The following is a 17,883-nucleotide window of genomic DNA, read 5'->3' on the forward strand; positions in this document are numbered from 1 at the left end:
GCGCTGCGAATGGTCAACCGCTCTGTGGTTCCCATGGCAACCTCCCATCCTTCGTCTCCCATTGGTCGAGCGTCTGACAGAACCCCGGCAACCGCACGGCGCGGCGGCTCCGCGGGACAGAGCGGCACCGCGGATTGGCTGGGACGCCGGAGAGCAAGGGCGGCTCTGATTGGTGGAAGCCGGGCGGGGGCGGGGCGGGGCCGAGGTTGGCGGTGGGGGGCCGGTTGCCAGGGCCCGGTTGCCAGGCGCCGGGCAAGAAGGGGCAAGCGGGGGCAGGTCGGGGCATCCGCGCCTTCCGAGGGGACGGCTGCGGGTCCGTCGGCCTCCACGGGCCGCCCCGCGGGGATCGGCGGCGAAGAGAAGCCCGGAGGGAGGCGGCGGCGGCGGAGCTGCGGATGGTGGCGGGGGAGCGGCCGTGCTAGGACGCGGCGGGGGTCGAGCCCCGAGCCGGGCGCGGAGCCTGGCGGCGGCGGGAGATGGCAGCGGCCGTCGTCACCAAGACGGCCTGGAAGCTGCGTGAGTGGCGGCGGGAGGCGGGGGGGAACCGGCCGTTGGGAGCGGGCCTGGGCCGGGAGGTGGCACTGCACCGAGGTGAGCCGCCCGCCCCCTGTCTGAGGGGCGGAAAAGCGGATTTCTGTGCCGTCCTGCTGAAATTGCAGCTGTGGGAACCGCCGCAGCAGATGGACGCCTCGTGGTGCTGAGCGCTGCCCTCCCTCGGCGTCCTCTTGTTCGTGTGCTGCTGGGGGGCTCGGTGTCGTTGTGACCCCCAGAAAAGGCCCTGGGGCTGAGGGGAAGGCCCACGTGTGGGCTGGGGTTGGTGCTTCAGCAGTGACACTTAAACACCCAGCCTATTATGGAGAACGAAACCAGAAGGAGGAAAAGCACGGGGTGCTGATGCCCTCCTATTGGTAGCAGCAGTGCTCAGCATCTGTACTTTCCTTTTTTACAAGTGAGTCGGTCACTCAGTACTTATTGTATTGCTTGTTGCCTTTGGTTCTTTGTACACGTACCTCCTTCAGCGTTGTCCTAAGGAGGATTGGTCTTTCATCACAGAGCACACGTACTTTCAGCTTGGCTCATCTCGTTTACAGTCCATTTACCTGTGTAATTTGAAAGGTGTTTCTCCAGCTGAAGTGAAAGTTGCGCAGTTTTGCTTTCAGAAAAACACTCAGAGCCTGAGATCAAAGCAGATGTAATAATTGCTGCAGCTGTCTGATGGCCCTTTGGATTAGTGGTGTGCTTTACATGTTCACATTGCCCTTCCCACTAGAATAACCCCAAGCAGAGCTGAATTGATTACTGCCTGCCCCTTTTACAACAAATTTCATACCTATTAGGCCAGCAAATGCAGTAAACTCTCAAAGAAGAGAGCAGTCAGGAAGAAATTGGTAAATACATCTGCCAAAAGCTCCTGCCAAAAATTCGGGTGGATTTTAAAATCCATTATAAAAATTGATGTCTGTGCAAAAGTGCTCTTTTGGCTTATCTTTTGCCACACGCTTGTAAGGCTTTCTTTCCTAGAACTCTAGCATTTCCATCGGCCCTCCAGTTCTTAACAGTCTTTCCATATCAGCCACGTTTGCTTCTTTGTGCCCCTTCAGATAAATGCCCATCCTTCCTCTGTGTGTGGCATTGCTAAGTTTCACTTTGGCACAGGGGAGGCAACTCCACCTCTCCCTCTGCTGAGTCTGGCTTTTTGCTCTTTCAGGTTACAAACTGTATGGGTCCCTCTGGGGTTGGATGCAGCTCTCCAGGTTGGAGTCCTTTCTCTAGGAGTTCTGTTGCTTATCATTGCAGCTTCTGAAGCAGCTCTGCTGACTGCAACCCACCTCGGTGTGGAAGGAAAAGCAGCCTCTGTGAGCAGGGTGCTGCAGTCTTTAAAAACTACTGCATTGCTGCTGGGGAGAGAAGATGCTTTTAGGAAGCCACGTGAGCACTGGAGTCTTGAAGCTTGGCCAGCAAACATCTTAAGTGCAGCAGACAGAGCCCAGAAGGACTGTTTGAAGCCAGATAATAGTGTGACTTCTTATCTGAATTGCATGCTGCTGCAGCTTGTCTGGTGGAAACTGGAAATGCTTTCCAGAGCAAGAAGATTTTTATTTATTTTTTTTTCCTCTTTAGGAGGGTTGGGGTGGAAAATCTTTAATGTGGACCATCCTAACTGCTTGCTTCATTTTGTGCAGAAGAGATCGTGGCTCACAGCAGCAACGTGTCCTCATTAGTCCTGGGGAAGAAATCGGGCCGGCTGCTGGCGACTGGAGGAGATGACTGTCGGGTCAACGTGTGGTCAGTTAACAAGCCCAACTGTGTCATGGTGAGAGTGGGCCTGCTTCAGCTTCCTGGAGAGGGGAGCATTAATTCTGAGATAGGAAAGGTGGGGAATGAGGGAAGAGATTGTTGGATTGTAGCCTGTGGGACTTGTGAATAGAATTTATCAATGCAAAGCCAGTTGGCCAGATGCTAGCAAAAGTTTGGGACAGAATTTGATGATCAGTGAGGCTGCTGTTCCAAGGATGATCAGGGATGGCTCTCTGCTCCAGCAGAACTAGTATTCTCTCAGATAATAAATATTGAGTCTTCTGTTACCGTGCTGCAGGTAATTACAGTTTTGTATGAGGACAGCTCATCTTGTAGTGTGAGCTACAGGGGCCAAATTTGCATCTTGGAGTTTGTCCTCCTAGCAGGAAGCATCCCAAGCAGGATGCATTTCCACCTGTCCCACAGTCACTTATTGTCAGCACAAAGTTAGAATACTGACTTGAGCATAGGCTGGGAAGGAGTAATTCTGGGCACAGCACGTTAGGAAGAGTAGGGTTACCAGTACAGCACATTTAACAGCTGTCTGTACTGTCTCACTTTTCCTTTAAGTGGGTGTTGTGGAAAAGTATCTAGAGCAAGTTTCTCTCATCACTTGTTTAATTAACAACATAATGTTGCATTATGGAAGGATTTCTCTAGGCAGAGTGAGATAGTGTTGGGATTCAAGATGATTGCACTTTGAGGAGAAGTGAGAGAAGACACTTAGCAAGTAGCACTGCAGCTTGATTCCTGTTTGTCCCTCCCTGCACAGTGACAGTCGTAGCCCTGGAACGCTGCAGATCTGCTTAAAATCCAGAGAAATCCCCATTAAAACAGGTGGCTTTCTGCTGCCATCCCCAACTTCTGTACCTGTGTGGAGGCACAGAACTAGCTTAACTGTTTCAAAAGACTTGTGTGAGGATGAGGTAAAGCAGGGGATAATCATATTGCTTAATTGATGAGCAAAAGGCCTATAATAATAGTGTGTACACTGATATTAAATACTAGCCTTCTCAAAATGCTTAGATAATTGGTGAGCTTTCAGATGCTCAAGGATGAAAGAAAACGCATACATGTGAATTATAAGCTCTTGCTTCCAATTAATATTTCAATGATAGCACCATGTTATCATTGTGACATCCAGTGCTGGCAGCAACGTGTGGCTCCTTGCTTTTGGGAAGGTTTTGAGCGGCCCTGCTTTTGTGCTTGCTTTGATTTTGTAACCTGTTTGTGAGACCTATGTGACCCACTTAGAATAAGCACAGTGCCATTGTGCTTGCATAGCATAATTCCTTTAATATAAGCATGTGTCAGCCTCGTCTGGGCATCTGCACTTAATGTTTAGCTGCACATGTTTCTGTTGATGCAGCCTTGAAAAAATCAGTCAGCTTTCCAGCAAGGGGGATAAGATGGAAGATACGTGCACAGTGCTAGCTGCAGGGATGGTCTTTGGGATGCTCTACCACACTGGTAGCTGCTGAGGAAAAAGGAGCAGTGGCACAACCAGCTGGTCCCAGCTAAATAGTTTCCAGTTGAGCGTGAGCTGTGCCACTGTGGACTTAAACAGTGCCCAGATCCGTGTCAGTGACCATTGCTTGTGACTTGTGGTTTTTATTGCAGAGCTTGTCTGGCCACACAACACCCATTGAGAGCCTGCAGATCAGTGCCAAGGAGGAACTTATTGTTGCAGGGTCCCAGTCAGGGTCCATTCGAGTCTGGGACCTGGAAGCTGCCAAAAGTATGTTTCTATGAGTTGTCTCTTCTATTAATATATAGATTTTTGCAGCGTCTTTATGCTCAATGTTTATGCCAACTCACAACATTCCTAATGTAAGAAGAAATGCCCAGCATTGCTTTTGTCTAAGTTTTCAGTACTGTTAGAGGGCATTTGTGGAATTCCAACTTGAAATAGTAGAGCTCTGTGTGCGTACTGAAGCAGAAATTTGTGCATTTATTGTGGAGATGGAGCTGAGGAAGTAGTTTCCAGGATTTTGACCTCATCTGAGATTGAGATCTGTATTCCAGATAAATTTTTCTACACATCAGGAGTAACAGGGCATATATAAATGATACTCATAGCCTCGGCTTAAGAGTTTCAGCCTTAATAAAAAGGATACACTTAACAAATTTCCATTCTGATTTTAGTGTTAGGTTCTACACAAGTCCAGGCACCTCCTGTTTGCTGACCTCTTGCTCTCACTGTTAGGTTTTATCTTTCCTTTTTCTTCAATGTATTTTTGAGGATTTTTTTTGTTCAGTTCTGCTTCTTCTGCTCTTCCCTTCTGCTCTTGCAAGGCATAGAAGTGGACAAAGACCTAACTCTTATTAAATTGTAAAAGCTGAACTCATCAGGCTCTGATTCTTTAGAGGACAACTGGAACAGATTTGCTGAAGTGCTGTTAATCCCTTGAGTGGAGTCCAGCAGAAATAGTGTATGGAATCACTCAGGTTGGAAAAGACCTTAAAGATCATCAAGTCTAACTGCAACCTGACCATACTACCCTACCTCTAACAACCCTCTGCTAAGTCGTGTCCCTGAGCACCACATCCAGACAGTTCTTAAACACATCCAGGGATGGTGACTCAACCACCTCCTTGGGGAGCCCATTCCAGTGCTTAACAACCATTTCTGTAAAGAAGTTTTTCCTGATATCCAACCTAAACTTACCCTGGTGCTACTTGAAGCCATTTCCCCTCCTCCTGTCACCAGTGAAGAGAGACCAGCCCCGCTCTGCTGTAAGCACCTTTCAGGTATTGGAAGAGAACAATAAGGTTCCCCTTCCAGCCTCCTTTTCCCCCCCCAAACCAACAGCCCCAGTTCCTTCAGTCTCTCTTCACAGGCCATACTCTCCAAGCCTTCACAAGTCTTGTTGCCCTTCTTTGGACCTGCTCCAGCACCTCCATGTCCTTTCTGTTCTGAGGTGCCCAAAACTGAACACAGAACTTGGTGAGGCCTCACCCATGCCAAGTATAGGGGCAGGATGACTTCCCTAGTCCTGCTCACCTCACCATTCCTGATTCAAGCCAGGATGCCTTTATCCTTCTTGGCCACCTGGGCACACTGCTGGTCCCTTTCTGTCAGGCAGCTTTCCAGCCACTGCTCCCCAAGCCAGTAGGGTTGCTGTGACCAAAATGCAGGACCCAACACTTCGCCCTCTTGAAACTTATACAGTTAACCTCGGCCCATCAATCCAGACTATCCAGATCCCCCTAGAGTGCCTTTCTTCCCTCAGGTAGATTAATGCTCCCTCCCAACTTGGAGTCATCTGCAAACTTACTGAAGGTGCACTCAATCCCCTCATCAAGATCGTTAATAAAGATGTTAAATAGAAGCAGCCCCAGTACCAAGCCCTGGAAGACACCCGTCATGACTGGCTGCCAACTGGATTGAACTCTATTGACAGCAACTCTTTGGGCCCAGCCATCCAGCCAGTTTCACCCAGCTCATCCAAACCATAGGCAGCCAGTTTTTTCCATGAGGATGTTGTAGTTTGATTCTTATTCATCATGAAAACAGACCTATATCTTCTTTCTTTGGTTGAGCAAATAAGGCAAACAGCTGGTGTCACAGATAATAAAGAGCACTTTTGTCATTCAGTTAGAATCAGTTCAGTTATAACTGAGTTTGACTCTACCAGTGCAGGGTAACTGATCCAGCTGAAATTAGTAGTAGGCCTATGGGCCAGCATCTGTGCAAATGAGCATTCCAAATCTGGCTCAAGCTGATCGGTACCAAGGGGACCATGACGTTGTCCCAGATGACTGGTGGTAGAGAGAGATTGTCCCTGTCATTATATGAGCAACTTTTGCTTCTCAACATTGAGTTCTGCTCTCAGAGATAGATGTACCTGTTCAACGGGTCCCTCCTGGTTTCCAGAATTACAAGAGCATTACTTCATTGATGGCTTGCTCAAATAGTGGGTCATTTTCTTCACCTCCTGCTTTCTGAGTGCCCATTCCCAGTCTGTGGGATGCTTCCTGTAAGCAGGAAGGAGCAGTTGAAGGAGCCTGATGCAAATACTGCAACATAAGAGGTAGAAGTCAGGCTTGTGCAGAGCAGTCGAAAAGGGCCCATCTAATAGCCACGGGGTGAGTGGTGTCCCTTCCAGTTCCTGGCTGGAACTGCCCCACCTACTGTCTTGCCCTTTACAATGAGTGGAAAGATAACACTGTCAGACAGCTGCCTCTAAGCATACCTTTTTAGTTTTATTTTCAGATTGGACACAGCTGAGTTCTATTCATGGTTTCCACACCTGAGAACAGAGATTTCATTAGGATTATTGAATATTCCCTGTTCATTGCAGAGGAGTTGAATTAAACGATCTTTAAAGATCCCCCTGAAACTCAACAGGTTTTAAGATTGTATGAACATGGGCCCCCATTGCTGTTTCTGTGCATTGTGAGGGTAAAGTTGGAGGCATTTTGGTAGAATAACATATAGAGATGAATAAACCATATGTAGCATTTGTTTAGCAGTGAGGACAGTCTCACTAAACTCCTGCATGTTGTTGAGGTGAAATGAGGTACTAAATGCTTGCTCCTAATTCTTCCTCCCTGCTTTGCTTCTCCTTTTCCCAGTTCTTCGTACACTACTCGGTCACAAAGCAAACATCTGCAGCCTTGATTTCCATCCTTATGGAAGTTTCGTGGCATCTGGCTCTTTGGATACAGACATTAAGGTAAAGCTTGCCTTCCTCTAGAGATTACTCTCTTTACTTGCAGCCTTTTTGTTATTAAGAGACACAGTCTGGCTCTTGTGCTAAGCTGCTGGTAGATGTTGTACATCTTCATTAGTGTGTGTGTGTGGGCAGATGCATTTGTGAGTGCTTGAGAAATTCATGCATGTGTCTTCACAGTGGTAACTCATGAGGGTGACTCCTCAGTTGTGGAATGTGCTTGTTCCACGGGGCTCAGGTTAGGTGCCTGCTGTGAGCTGGGTGTCAGCAAGCACAGAACAGAAGTACTCATCACTGTGGAGTGCTTAAGCAGGCTGGTATTTGTCTGCAGCAACAGAGCTTCTGTGGTAGGAAATACCTTGCAGAAGTGATTCTCACTTGGGAAATTAGGCTAGGAAATGTAGCTGGAGCGAGCAGGGCTTTAGCAGGCCCTCCAGCAATTTCTGGATATTCTACTATCAGCTGTCTACTATCAATAGTAGATTGATAGCATGTTTTGACAAGACTCTTGCACCCTCAACCATGTACCTTTCTAAGCATATTTTGTCTGCTTTTTCCCCCTGTAGCTGTGGGATGTACGAAGAAAAGGCTGCATCTTCAAGTATAAGGTAAAACATTATCAGGAGAAAAATTTCTCCTTGGGGAGGAGAAGGATTTCTTCTTTCTCTAGGGCTCGTGGGCAAACCTTAGAGTGATGGCATGCAATTAGCTTTCTAGTCTCCTGATATAAAAATAAGGTCTGTATGTGAAGTGGTCTAATAAAGCTCTGTAGACCTCTGTGAACTGTACACGAACACAAAATGGATATCATAGGAGTTAACGTTCTTCAGTCTGGTTGGCTTCAATTAGGGATGGAAAGCATCCCTAAGTAAGTGTTTCTTCATGCTCTGACTGCTGTTACCATGAAGTCCCAACTGCACTGATGTAACAATAGCAGAGTGGCAAAGTCTTTGGCTACAGCAAATAAGAACAAACCCAAATGCAACAGATACAGAAACAAGGGGAAAAGAACTGCTTACCTTTGGAAGCCTTCAAGTAGGAAGGGATCTCCAGCAAGAGATACCCTCACCTCCACTGCCAACCCTTAAATGAGGTCTGGGAAGGGATGGATCCTGGCTCCACCCTTTCCAGTCACTCAGGTACATTGCTTGCACCTGAGCTCCCTGAGTTGGCCCTGCCTTCCCACCAGGTGCTCAATCACTGTTTCAGGGTTTGACTTGACATTTCCACTACAACTGACATGATTCTATTCACGGAGCTTTCTTCTACCCAAAGAACTATATGTTAATTATATATTATTATATATAAATCCCATTTAGAAGCCAATGCATTGACATCACATCTGCCTTAACAAAGAAATCTGATTTAGCTTAAATTTGATTCTCATTGGCCACAATAACCCCATGCAGCACTATAGGCTTGGGGCTGAGTGGCTGGATGACTGTGAAGAGGAAAGGGACCTGGGGGTGTTGGTTGATGCTCGGCTGAACGTGAGCCAGCAGTGTGCCCAGGTGCACACAACAGCATCCTTGCCTGCATTAGAAATAGTGTGGCCAGCAGAAGCAGGGAGGTGATCATGCTCCTGTACTCAGCTCTAGTGAGGCTGCACCTCGAGTACTGTGTTCAGTTTTGGACCCCTCACTACAAGAAAGACATCGAGGCCCTGGAACGTGTCCAGAGAAGGGCAACGAAACTGATGAGGGGTCTGGAGCACAAATTTTATGAGGAATGGCTGAGGGAGCTGGGATTGTTCAGTCTGAGAAGAGGAGGCTCAAGGAGACCTCATAGTGCGCTACAACTTCCTGAAGGGAGGTTGTGATGAGGAGGGTTTGACCTCTTCTCCCAGACAACAAACAGGACCCAAGGAAATGGCCACAAGTTGCACCAGAGAAAATTTAGATTACGTATAAGGAAAAGCTTTTTCTCTCAGAGTGGTCAGGTGCTGGAATGGTTGCCCAGGGAGGTGGTGGAGTCTCCATCCCTGGCAGTGTTCAAGAGGTGTCTGGATGAGGTGCTGCAAGATATGGTTTAGTAGCTTAGTGGTAGTAATGGTGAGAGAAGGACAGTTGGACTACATGATCTTGTAGGTCCTTCCTAACCTTGTGGTTCTATGATTCTATCAAAAGACAAAAGACAAAAGCCTTCCTCCAAAGGAAGGAAAAAGAGGGAAAAAAAAGAAAAAAAAACACAGGAAAATTCTTTTTGTTTTTCTGGTGGCAGAGTCACACACAGGCAGTGAGATGCCTTCGATTCAGTCCTGATGGCAAGTGGTTAGCCTCTGCTGCTGATGATCACACTGTCAAGGTAATCTATTATGACATCTCCCTTACATTATGTGAATACTGGACTTGCTGGTTGGTTGGTTGGTTTAACCAGGCATTACCAACAGTCCCTCATAGCCCCCTTTTGTTCTTTAGGCAGCTGGCTGGGCTCTGTGGTTTTGCCAGGAAAAAGTTTATTAGGGATCATGTCCAGTGGTCCACAGCATCCCAAAATGAGTTACATGTGATGAAGTGTCCTTGTCCAGCAGATATGTTGGCACTATGCTCATGAAAATTCAGGTTTTTATGATGGTAGAATTGTGATACCTAAACGTGGCAAGAGTCATCTTAGTAAAAGTTGCTAAATAAATGTTCTTATTCATTAGTAATGTTTACCAAGTTGGATATACCATATCAATTTCTGGCTCTGGCCTTACTTTCTTCCAGCTGTGGGATCTGACTGCTGGAAAGGTAATGTTCGAGTTCACAGGACATTCTGGCCCAGTCAATGTTGTTGAATTCCATCCCAGTGAATACCTTTTGGCTTCTGGCAGCTCTGACAGGTAAAGACAGAGGAAAGAGAAAAAAGGGAATTAAAATGCTTCCCTTTCCTGATGCCCTTCCTTTTGGGAACACGGCAAGCAGGAATGTCACACGACTCAAACCATTGCAAGAGCGTGTCACCTAGCCAACAGCGTGACAGACTTGTGATGTACAGAATATAGAGCTCTTACCTTCTCATCCAAAACTGCTGATGCTCCCTGCCGTGCTAGAAAACAATGCAGTGGGCTCGAGTGGCCACTAATCCTGTGTGTATAGCAGGTGGTCCTCTGCTTCTGCTCTAAAAACCTTTCCAGAGCCTCTAAGCATCTTGGGCTGGACTTACAGATCTTAGCTGCACTAGTCCTCTGTGCAAGTTCATCATGCATGCACAACAGTGAAAGTTGTCGTGGTTTTGGGTGGGTTACTTTAATACTTGATCCTAAGGCAGATTTCCAGACAGATGAGCAATGATTTTTATTCTGTCCTGTGCACAGGACCATCCGTTTCTGGGACTTGGAGAAGTTTCATGTTGTGAGCTGTATCGAAGAGGAGGCTACTCCTGTCAGGTACATTAAATTCCTACCACAGTGTACCAGGCAGAGACCAAAACTGGGGCTGGACTGGAGATTTTATGAGAGGGAAAGCTGTGGAGAGAAACTTGAACCAGTTCACCAGATCAGTGGGATAATTACTAGAGAATAGTGCTGGAGGTGTTCAGTGAAGTCAGGGATACAGCCCTGGGGAGTGTGCAGCATTGGAAAGTTGAAAGTTGTGTCTAAATTCTCCATCTGCCTTCTCCCAGGTGTGTTCTTTTCAACCCAGATGGCTGCTGTTTGTATGGTGGCTACCAGGATTCTCTGCGTGTGTACGGCTGGGAGCCAGAGCGCTGTTTTGATGTGGTCTTGGTGAACTGGGGAAAAGTAGCTGACTTAGCTATCTGCAACAACCAGCTGGTAAGACACCTTTGTGAGGAGCTGGGGAGGGGGTGGTTGCAAAACACGAGATAAATCCTCCTGCCTGCTTGCAGGCCTCCTGACCCGTAAGGCTGTGTCAGACTGCAAGTGGCCATGCAGTGCGTCCTGCACTTAGACAAAGCTTCTGGGCTTTTTTTTTTTTTTTCAGGAGCTTTGTGCTCCACTTCATCTTTGGTTTCTGGAGGAAAGAAGGGGGACTTAGCTTGACCAGATAAAACTGTATCTTTTGTCACAGCGTTTTATGAAACACTGGCTGTTTCCAACTGAAGAAGCCAAAGTACTGACTTGGCACGTTCTCAAGCACTGTGACTCAGGGTCACTCCGTTATCATGCCTGATCTCAGAAAGGTCCGTGCTGTTTAGTGAACTACCTTGATCTTTTGCCTCTGCAGATAGGAGTTTCCTTTGCACAAAGCACAGTCTCTTCCTTTGTTGTGGATCTCAGCAGAGTCACAAAATCAGGTTCAGTTCCTCATGGGCTGCTCAGGAGCGACGAGCCTCTGGCTCAGCCCAACCCCACAGGGTCCTCCCTTCGTCGCAGCTATGACAGACCCTCAACTAGCTGCAGCAAGCCTCAGAGGTAAGGGAAATCTGCTTTGTTGTAACTTCAAGATTGTAAGGAAATGTAGAAGGAGCTTAGTGCTTTTGTTCTGTCTCACAGGGTCCGTGTGGGGCCTGGCCCTAATAGCATCTCTTTCTTCCGCAGCAGAGTGAAGCACAGTTCAGAGAGTGAGAGACGCAGTCCCAGCAGTGAAGAGGAGCGGGATGAGAAGGAATCCAAGGCTGAGATCCAGAACCCAGAGGATTACAAAGAGATCTTCCAGCCCAAGAATGCCATCTGTTAGTACCGTGGCTTATTGTGCTTTTGAGTGATGTGGCTAGTTCAGAGCAGTAGGCACTAAAATGATTTGGCAGCAGTGAACCTTGGTGTGCTGTAATAACGGCTTCATCTGTGACCTGAGAGAGTTTAGAAGGCTTCAGTGTTCTGTGCTCGGACTGTGAACCACAAAGCACATTGACAAACGTCTGAAAGGTTAGCCCTTTACTGGGGTGCAGTGATGTCTGATTGAAGGCTGGCCCAGAATCCAGAGCTCCATTGTAAGCATGGAGCCTTCCTGTCCTGGTTAGGTGGCATCACTGCATTACAGGATCTTCTGTTTGCTTAGAATTCTGACATGTGTAGAATCAGCAGCCTCTGTTAAAGAAGGAAAGGTAAAATGTTTTTTTAAAGTGATAATTGTTGTTTAGGAAGCACAGAGCAATGCCTGTATCTCATTTACTGTTAATGAGGAAAATGAGATACTCTTTATAAGGAAATCATTGCTTTGATTTACTTTTGTAAATGAGTTTATTTGGAGGTGAATGTTTTTTTCCAATGTGATTTGCTGTGACAGTGCCTTGTGCTTCATCATTCTTCAGCAGCGAGCTGCACAAGTCAGCTATGTCCCATCCATGAAGGCTAAAAGCCTTTGGCTAAATTCAACAATAACGTCAAGGTCTGGAGAAGATAACAGCTTGCTGTATCACTGATTGCCCTAATCAGTGGAGCTGCTGGAGATCTCCCAGCTCCAAAGCTGACCTATTACTAATCTGTAGCCTTGGATGACTCATTTATTTTCTCTCTCTCCGTAGCTCGAACTCCTCCTCGAATGAATGAGCCCTTTCCAGCCCCCCCTGAGGATGGTGAGTTTGAAAATAACAGCTTGGTGGGGTTAATAGTTAATAGTTCTTAAAGCGGGGAGAATTGCACGTCTGCAGTAATCACTAATTGTAGACTAGCTTTACAGTGCCTGCACTCTAAGCTTCTCCTGTGAGGAACAATCAATTTCTACTTTCCCACTTCTTTCTGTCTTGATAGAGCCTGTAACTGCAAAGGAAGCAGCAAAGCCTAACCAGCCTGTGGAACTCCAGACCCCGCTGCCAAAGCAAGAGCTTGTACGTACAGTATAATCTGTTATGGCTGTTCACACCCCTGCTGCAGAAGATTGGTGAATTCCAGAAACTTTGCTATTTTTAATCAAGCTCATTCCTCTTTTAAACAACAGTAAAAGTGTAGCTTCATTCTTAGTCCAACCACGTGTCTCATCTGAGCAGCAGACTTGAAGGCTAGACCTTCAGCAGATGATGGCTGTATTGCATTTGTTTGCTTCTCATATGATACTTCCTTCAACTCAAGTAGGGGCACTCTGAAGAGAACTCAGGTGCTGCATTTCTGCAGGCACTCAAACTGAGACCGTGATAGCCAAAATCTCAAGCAGCTATTGGGAGACAGACAGGATGTTCTGGCTTCTTTAGAATTCTCTCTGCCTTCAGGCTGGCCACGGCCCATTGCCCTAATTTTTTATGCCAGTAACAATGACAGCATTCAGCACTTCTGCCGGAGTGTCTGCGTGTTCTTTGCAAACCTTCTTTGAGTTGTGATGTGTGCTTGAGGGATACTTCATTGCCTTCTAATCCATACCAGCAAATGGGAGACTGTTTTGAGGGGAAAGAAGGCGTGAGACTGCGGCCATATTCCTGCTGCTAGAACTTCTGTCCCAATTTCTCCTGCAGCCTGAGCCAGTTCAGATGCCACCAATTGCTTCATCAACTCCTCTGCCCAGGGCAGAGCCATCAGTTATTCCTGCAGCCAGGAACGAGCCCATTGGCCTGAAAGCCTCTGACTTCCTGCCAGTAAGTATCTTTGGTCAGACGTTTCTGTTGGTGTTGGTGGCATCAGAAGGTGGCTATTCTTGGAAGTGCAGAGGGGTCTTCTAGTGCTTTCTGCAGCCTGCAGTCATTAGCACTGAACGCAGAAGCCAAAGAACATGTTCCCTTCTGCTCTCCTTCTGCTCACAAGGTGCTTCCCTTGCCAGCTTGCTCTCCTGCCTCCCAACTGCTTCAACTTGCAGTTCCTGTGGGGTTAGCACCTCAGGGCTGCTGGACCAGCCAGCCCCCAGTGTGAGTGATGGCAGGCTGATGCAAACACAGCAGTGTTGGTCCATGCTCCTGAGGAATGTGTTATTAAACCAGGGGACAAGGGATGGGACAAAGACACCGAATGAGTCCGCATACTAGACAGTGATTCATTTAGAAAATTGTTGTGTGCCATTACACATGCAGCATTATTTCATGACAGTCATTACCTCTTATATCTTGGAGGCCTCTTGGCCCTCTGTACACCAAAACCAACCCTCACTGAGGACAGAGAAAGCTCTTCCCCTTTCTGTACCTGTTCTGTTACTGCTCCTCTACTGGTGTCTGTACTTTCAGGCTCTGAAAAACCAAAGCCAGACTGAGCTCGTGGATGAAGAAATCATGTCCCAGATCAGGAAAGGCCACAAGACCGTGTGCATGGTGCTCACCAGCCGCCACAAGAATCTGGACACTGTGCGGGCTGTATGGAGCACCAGTGACATCAAGGCAAGGATGTGGAGAAGCCTGAGGTTCATGAGGGGAGCAGCTGAGCAGCTCCATGTGGGACTGCCCCATACAAAAGATGGGATCTTCCAGAGTCTGTGCCCGGGGATGTGTTGCAAAGTGCTGCCATGTCCCAGCTGGGCTTGAAAGTTCACAATGAAACATGGAGAGGGTTATCCTCTCTCACCTACAATCTCTCCATTTCTTCTATTGTGCTTTTTGAAAAGTGGCACTTGGTATTTATTACACTAGTCTAGCCAGTTCAGACTTTGCAATAGTTTTCTTCTCCTTCTCTCTCAGAACTCTGTGGACTCTGCTGTAGCAACCAACGACCTGTCTGTTGTTGTGGACCTCTTGAACATTGTCAACCAGACAGCGTGAGTGCTGGATTGCTGGGATACCCAAGAGCTGTCTGGCTGTGTCAGGAGTGCTGTGCTGCACCTGCCTCGTGTCCAGCTGGCCGTGGCAGCATGAAATGTGTGCGCTCGGGGTTGCATCTCCAGCTCTGCAGTGCCTGTGACTGCTGGTGTTGTGCAGAGCCTTTTCTGTTGGTAAATGATGTCTCATAAGGAAAATCATAGTCTTAAGGCTTCGTAAAGTGATTCTGCAGGGAGTAAATTAAATGTCAGAACCTGCTGCTTTCTATCACAAGGGGGAGTTAGTGAACTTGCTCAGTAAACGGGCTCAGCTACCTGGACATTTCTGCCAGAAAACTTCGTTTGTGTCAGCTCAACTTTGGAAAGCCTCATGCTCCGACCTTGCAACATGCTTTTCTTTTCAGGTCTCTCTGGAAATTGGACTTATGCACTGTCGTTCTGCCTCAGATAGAAAAACTTCTCCAAAGTAAATACGAAAGGTGAGGCCATGAGAACATGGCGTGTTCAGTGGGAAAGATGTGGGTGCTGGTAGGAGGGCTCCACTGGGCTTTTTGTGGCTGAAAGAAAATTGTGGAAAATCACAGCAGCTATACCATGATGCTGGTACAACTCCTGGAAGATAACAGTGGAGTGGCCAAGTGAGTGTTAGGAAATGATATGGGAAGAATGTGTGGGCAGGAAGTCCTCATTAGGAGCAGGATGTTTAGGTTTGGTGTGTGTTGGTGGAGGTGAAGGCAGCTGTGAGCCAGGAGGGGTCAGATAGGTGTAGACCCAGTGGACTCTGTGCACTGATGAGAATGAAACTGGCAACTTGGGACAAGGGAAATGAAGTCCAACTGCAGTCTTGGTTGCACTTAGAAGACTGCTTTGAATCTCATCTTTAGGTGGGAAGGCAGCACGTTGCTTAAGATGGGGTTTTCTATCCTTTCCTACTAGGAGAGAGGATCCTGCCAGGTACCCTCAGCAGGACATGTCTACTCTTGAGCAGGAAAGTCCCACTTAGCAGGGTGTATGCCTTGGGAAAAGGCTCACTTGTCGGTCTCAGCTCCAACTAAGACTATATTGGCACTTGTTCTCCTTTTCTGGTTGCAAGTGCTGGAGGGAAGGGGTTGAGTATGTTGTCGCCCCCCCCCCCCCCCCCCCCCCCCCCGAACTGGATGTGTGTGGGAAAGGAATGAAGTTCAGGTGGGGTCTGATTCTCTTGTTTGCTTTTCAGTTATGTGCAAACGGGCTGCACCTCCTTGAAACTCATTCTGCAGAGATTCCTGCCACTGATCACCGACATACTTGCTGCACCACCTTCTGTAGGAGTGGACATCACCAGAGAGGAGAGGTAAGCACTTACCACCTCCACTTGCTCCCTTTTAAAGCAGCCTTTCTCTAGTTGAGCTTTGCTCCTTTTCCTCGAGGTTTTGATACTAGACTGGGCATGCCTTTCCTTTTGTCTGCAAATACCAACCCCTCCTGCTCTGAGGAAAAGGCCAAAGACTGCTTTTCTCCTTTTCCCTGTAATGAGTCATACCTAAACAAAGCTCAGGTATGTCAGAAGTAAAACCAGCCAGTGGCTGCACCCTTCACCTCACAAAGCACAGGAGTTGTCAGCTAGGCCTTGGGCTTCCAGTTCATTCACGGGGTAACCCTGCTCTGAGAACCAGCTCTCCGGAAACGGCACCTCTTTCTTCCTCAGACTTCACTGCCAAAGGGGAAAATAGGCGTGAAAGAGCCCTTGTGAGAATGCCATTCTCCTGCTTCATCAGGATGCGGGCTGGAGACCTGCTGTTCCTGCAGAGTCATGCTCTCATTCCAGTCAGGCCATTTGCAGGGCTTGCATTTTCTCTCCTGCTTGAGATGAATCTCGAGCACTTTGGGAACAGGCACATCTCCCATGCAGCTAAGCATTCGTGCTGTGTCTGCTGTTTTCACAGGCTCCATAAATGCAAGCTGTGCTATAAGCAGCTGAAAAACATCAGCAACATCGTCAAGAACAAGTCCGGGCTCAGCGGCCGCCACGGTAGTGCCTTCAGAGAACTGCATCTCCTCATGGCTGTGCTGGAGTGACTGCTGCCACCTCCGCAGGTGCAAACACAGGTGGCCAAACTCCCCTCTGTGCTCAGTCTGGCTGGGTTGCACCTCTCTGCGTGTTCATCCTTCCCCACGGCACAGTAGGGAACACAGATCTGCCTGGCCGGCCGCCTGTCCAGAAGCAGTGCCTGGAGGGGCAGGTGGAAGACTGGAGTGGAGCAACGCGAGGGGACCTGGCTGCAAAAAGTCCCTGTTGTGGAGCAGCTTCGTTTCAGCTCTTCATCTCACCATCAAGCGCTGTGTCTGTGTGCTGACCTTGCCCTGAGTGGAGGGCTCCAGGCCTGCTGCCACTTCTCCTTCACCCACACGTGCTGTTGGTTCTTTGCCACTTGGCTCTGGCGGCCAGGCCTGCTCCCTGTGCAGCACACTGAAGACTGCAGCTTCTTCCCCACTGAAGCCTGCTGTGGGGTGAAGAGCCCTGTCCCTGCAGAAAGGGCTTATCCTCTTCTCCAGGCAGGTGGGACCAGACCCCTTTAGCTTGCTGCAAAAAACGTGAGCCAGCACACTGTGCCGCTGCATTTGGTGTGGTTACAAGGGCCAATAATACTGAGAGGAAGTTGTCTTCCAGCTTCTCTGCATCCCTGCAGGTAACCCTGCGCCACGGAAGATGGATTTGAGGTCCGCCTGGATCCGTTAACATACATGACTTTGTTAGGACTTGTCATACGTGTTTGCCTTTGGGGGTGAGGGTGGAGGAATGGAGGGACATGGACTGATGTCTTTCTGCATCCACTGGACCACTGGTAGGGACATTTTTTTCCCAATAAATGTCTGTCAGAACTTTCTGCCCCTCTTTCTTCTTTCCTGGGGGGAGAGAGGCTCCTGCTGGTGCTTCCCCTGCTCCTCCAGCTCTGTCTCCTCATTTTTATACACTGGAGCCTGTTCTCTAGGAAACTGTAACTTATAACGAATTTTATTAAAGTGTTTGTAACTTTTTTTTTTTTTTTTTTAAGTGGTGTTATATGCCTGAATCTCCTCCCCTACTCCCCGGTTTGTGTCTCACAGGGCAGCCAGCCACATTCTCACCCTTCCTGCCACCAGGCTGCTATGAGTAAGTAGCTGCCATGAGTAGGAGTGACCACGCTCCCTCAGCACCTTGCAGAAAGCCTGTGGGAGGTTTTGCTCTGCCAGGCAGATCCTGGCCCTGAGAGCAGCTTGTGGCTTGTCCTTCCTCCTGACAGATCTCTGCTCCACACCCGAGTTCTGGCAGCTCTCAAGGCAGGGGGCTCCAATCTTGAGACAAGGCACCACCAGGGCAGGGCACAGAGCCCTGG

General features: G+C 48.2%; 1 protein-coding gene across 3 annotated transcripts; it reads left to right on the forward strand.

Annotated features, from left to right (window-relative positions):
- Positions 1-190: 190 nt before the first annotated feature.
- On the forward strand, positions 191-17,545 carry KATNB1 (katanin regulatory subunit B1). Of its 3 annotated transcripts, none has more exons than XR_014886061.1 (19): positions 191-516; positions 2,184-2,314; positions 3,919-4,036; positions 6,877-6,977; positions 7,541-7,582; positions 9,195-9,278; positions 9,683-9,798; positions 10,273-10,344; positions 10,581-10,731; positions 11,144-11,331; positions 11,458-11,591; positions 12,384-12,434; positions 12,610-12,686; positions 13,305-13,424; positions 14,004-14,153; positions 14,451-14,527; positions 14,932-15,006; positions 15,464-15,640; positions 15,744-15,860. XR_014886061.1 is itself a non-coding variant. In XM_010717844.4 (19 exons), exons 1-19 carry the CDS (start codon positions 477-479, stop codon positions 16,583-16,585), a joined length of 1,974 nt encoding a protein of 657 aa, XP_010716146.2. In that variant the 5' UTR covers positions 192-476; the 3' UTR covers positions 16,586-17,545. The 3 variants fall into 3 exon arrangements, 2 of the variants coding, with proteins under 2 accessions (XP_010716146.2, XP_010716145.2); XM_010717844.4 differs by lacking the exon at positions 15,464-15,640 and adding an exon at positions 16,453-17,545 and having other exon boundaries at positions 192-516; positions 11,461-11,591; XM_010717843.4 differs by lacking the exon at positions 15,464-15,640 and adding an exon at positions 16,453-17,545 and having other exon boundaries at positions 193-516.
- The last annotated feature ends 338 nt before the right edge of the window (positions 17,546-17,883 follow it).

This window comes from Meleagris gallopavo, chromosome 13 (assembly GCF_905368555.1).
Source record: "Meleagris gallopavo chromosome 13, MGAL_WU_HG_1.1, whole genome shotgun sequence".
NCBI lineage: Eukaryota > Metazoa > Chordata > Aves > Galliformes > Phasianidae > Meleagris > Meleagris gallopavo.

Excerpts from the sequence above, each read along its gene's own strand:
- KATNB1 (XM_010717843.4), top strand. The coding sequence starts at position 477 with ATGGCAGCGGCCGTCGTCACCAAGACGGCCTGGAAGCTGC. Across the intron at positions 10,345-10,580 it reads GAGGAGGCTACTCCTGTCAG|GTGTGTTCTTTTCAACCCAG; the intron begins GTACATTAAATT and ends GCCTTCTCCCAG. Across the intron at positions 13,425-14,003 it reads AAGCCTCTGACTTCCTGCCA|GCTCTGAAAAACCAAAGCCA; the intron begins GTAAGTATCTTT and ends CTGTACTTTCAG.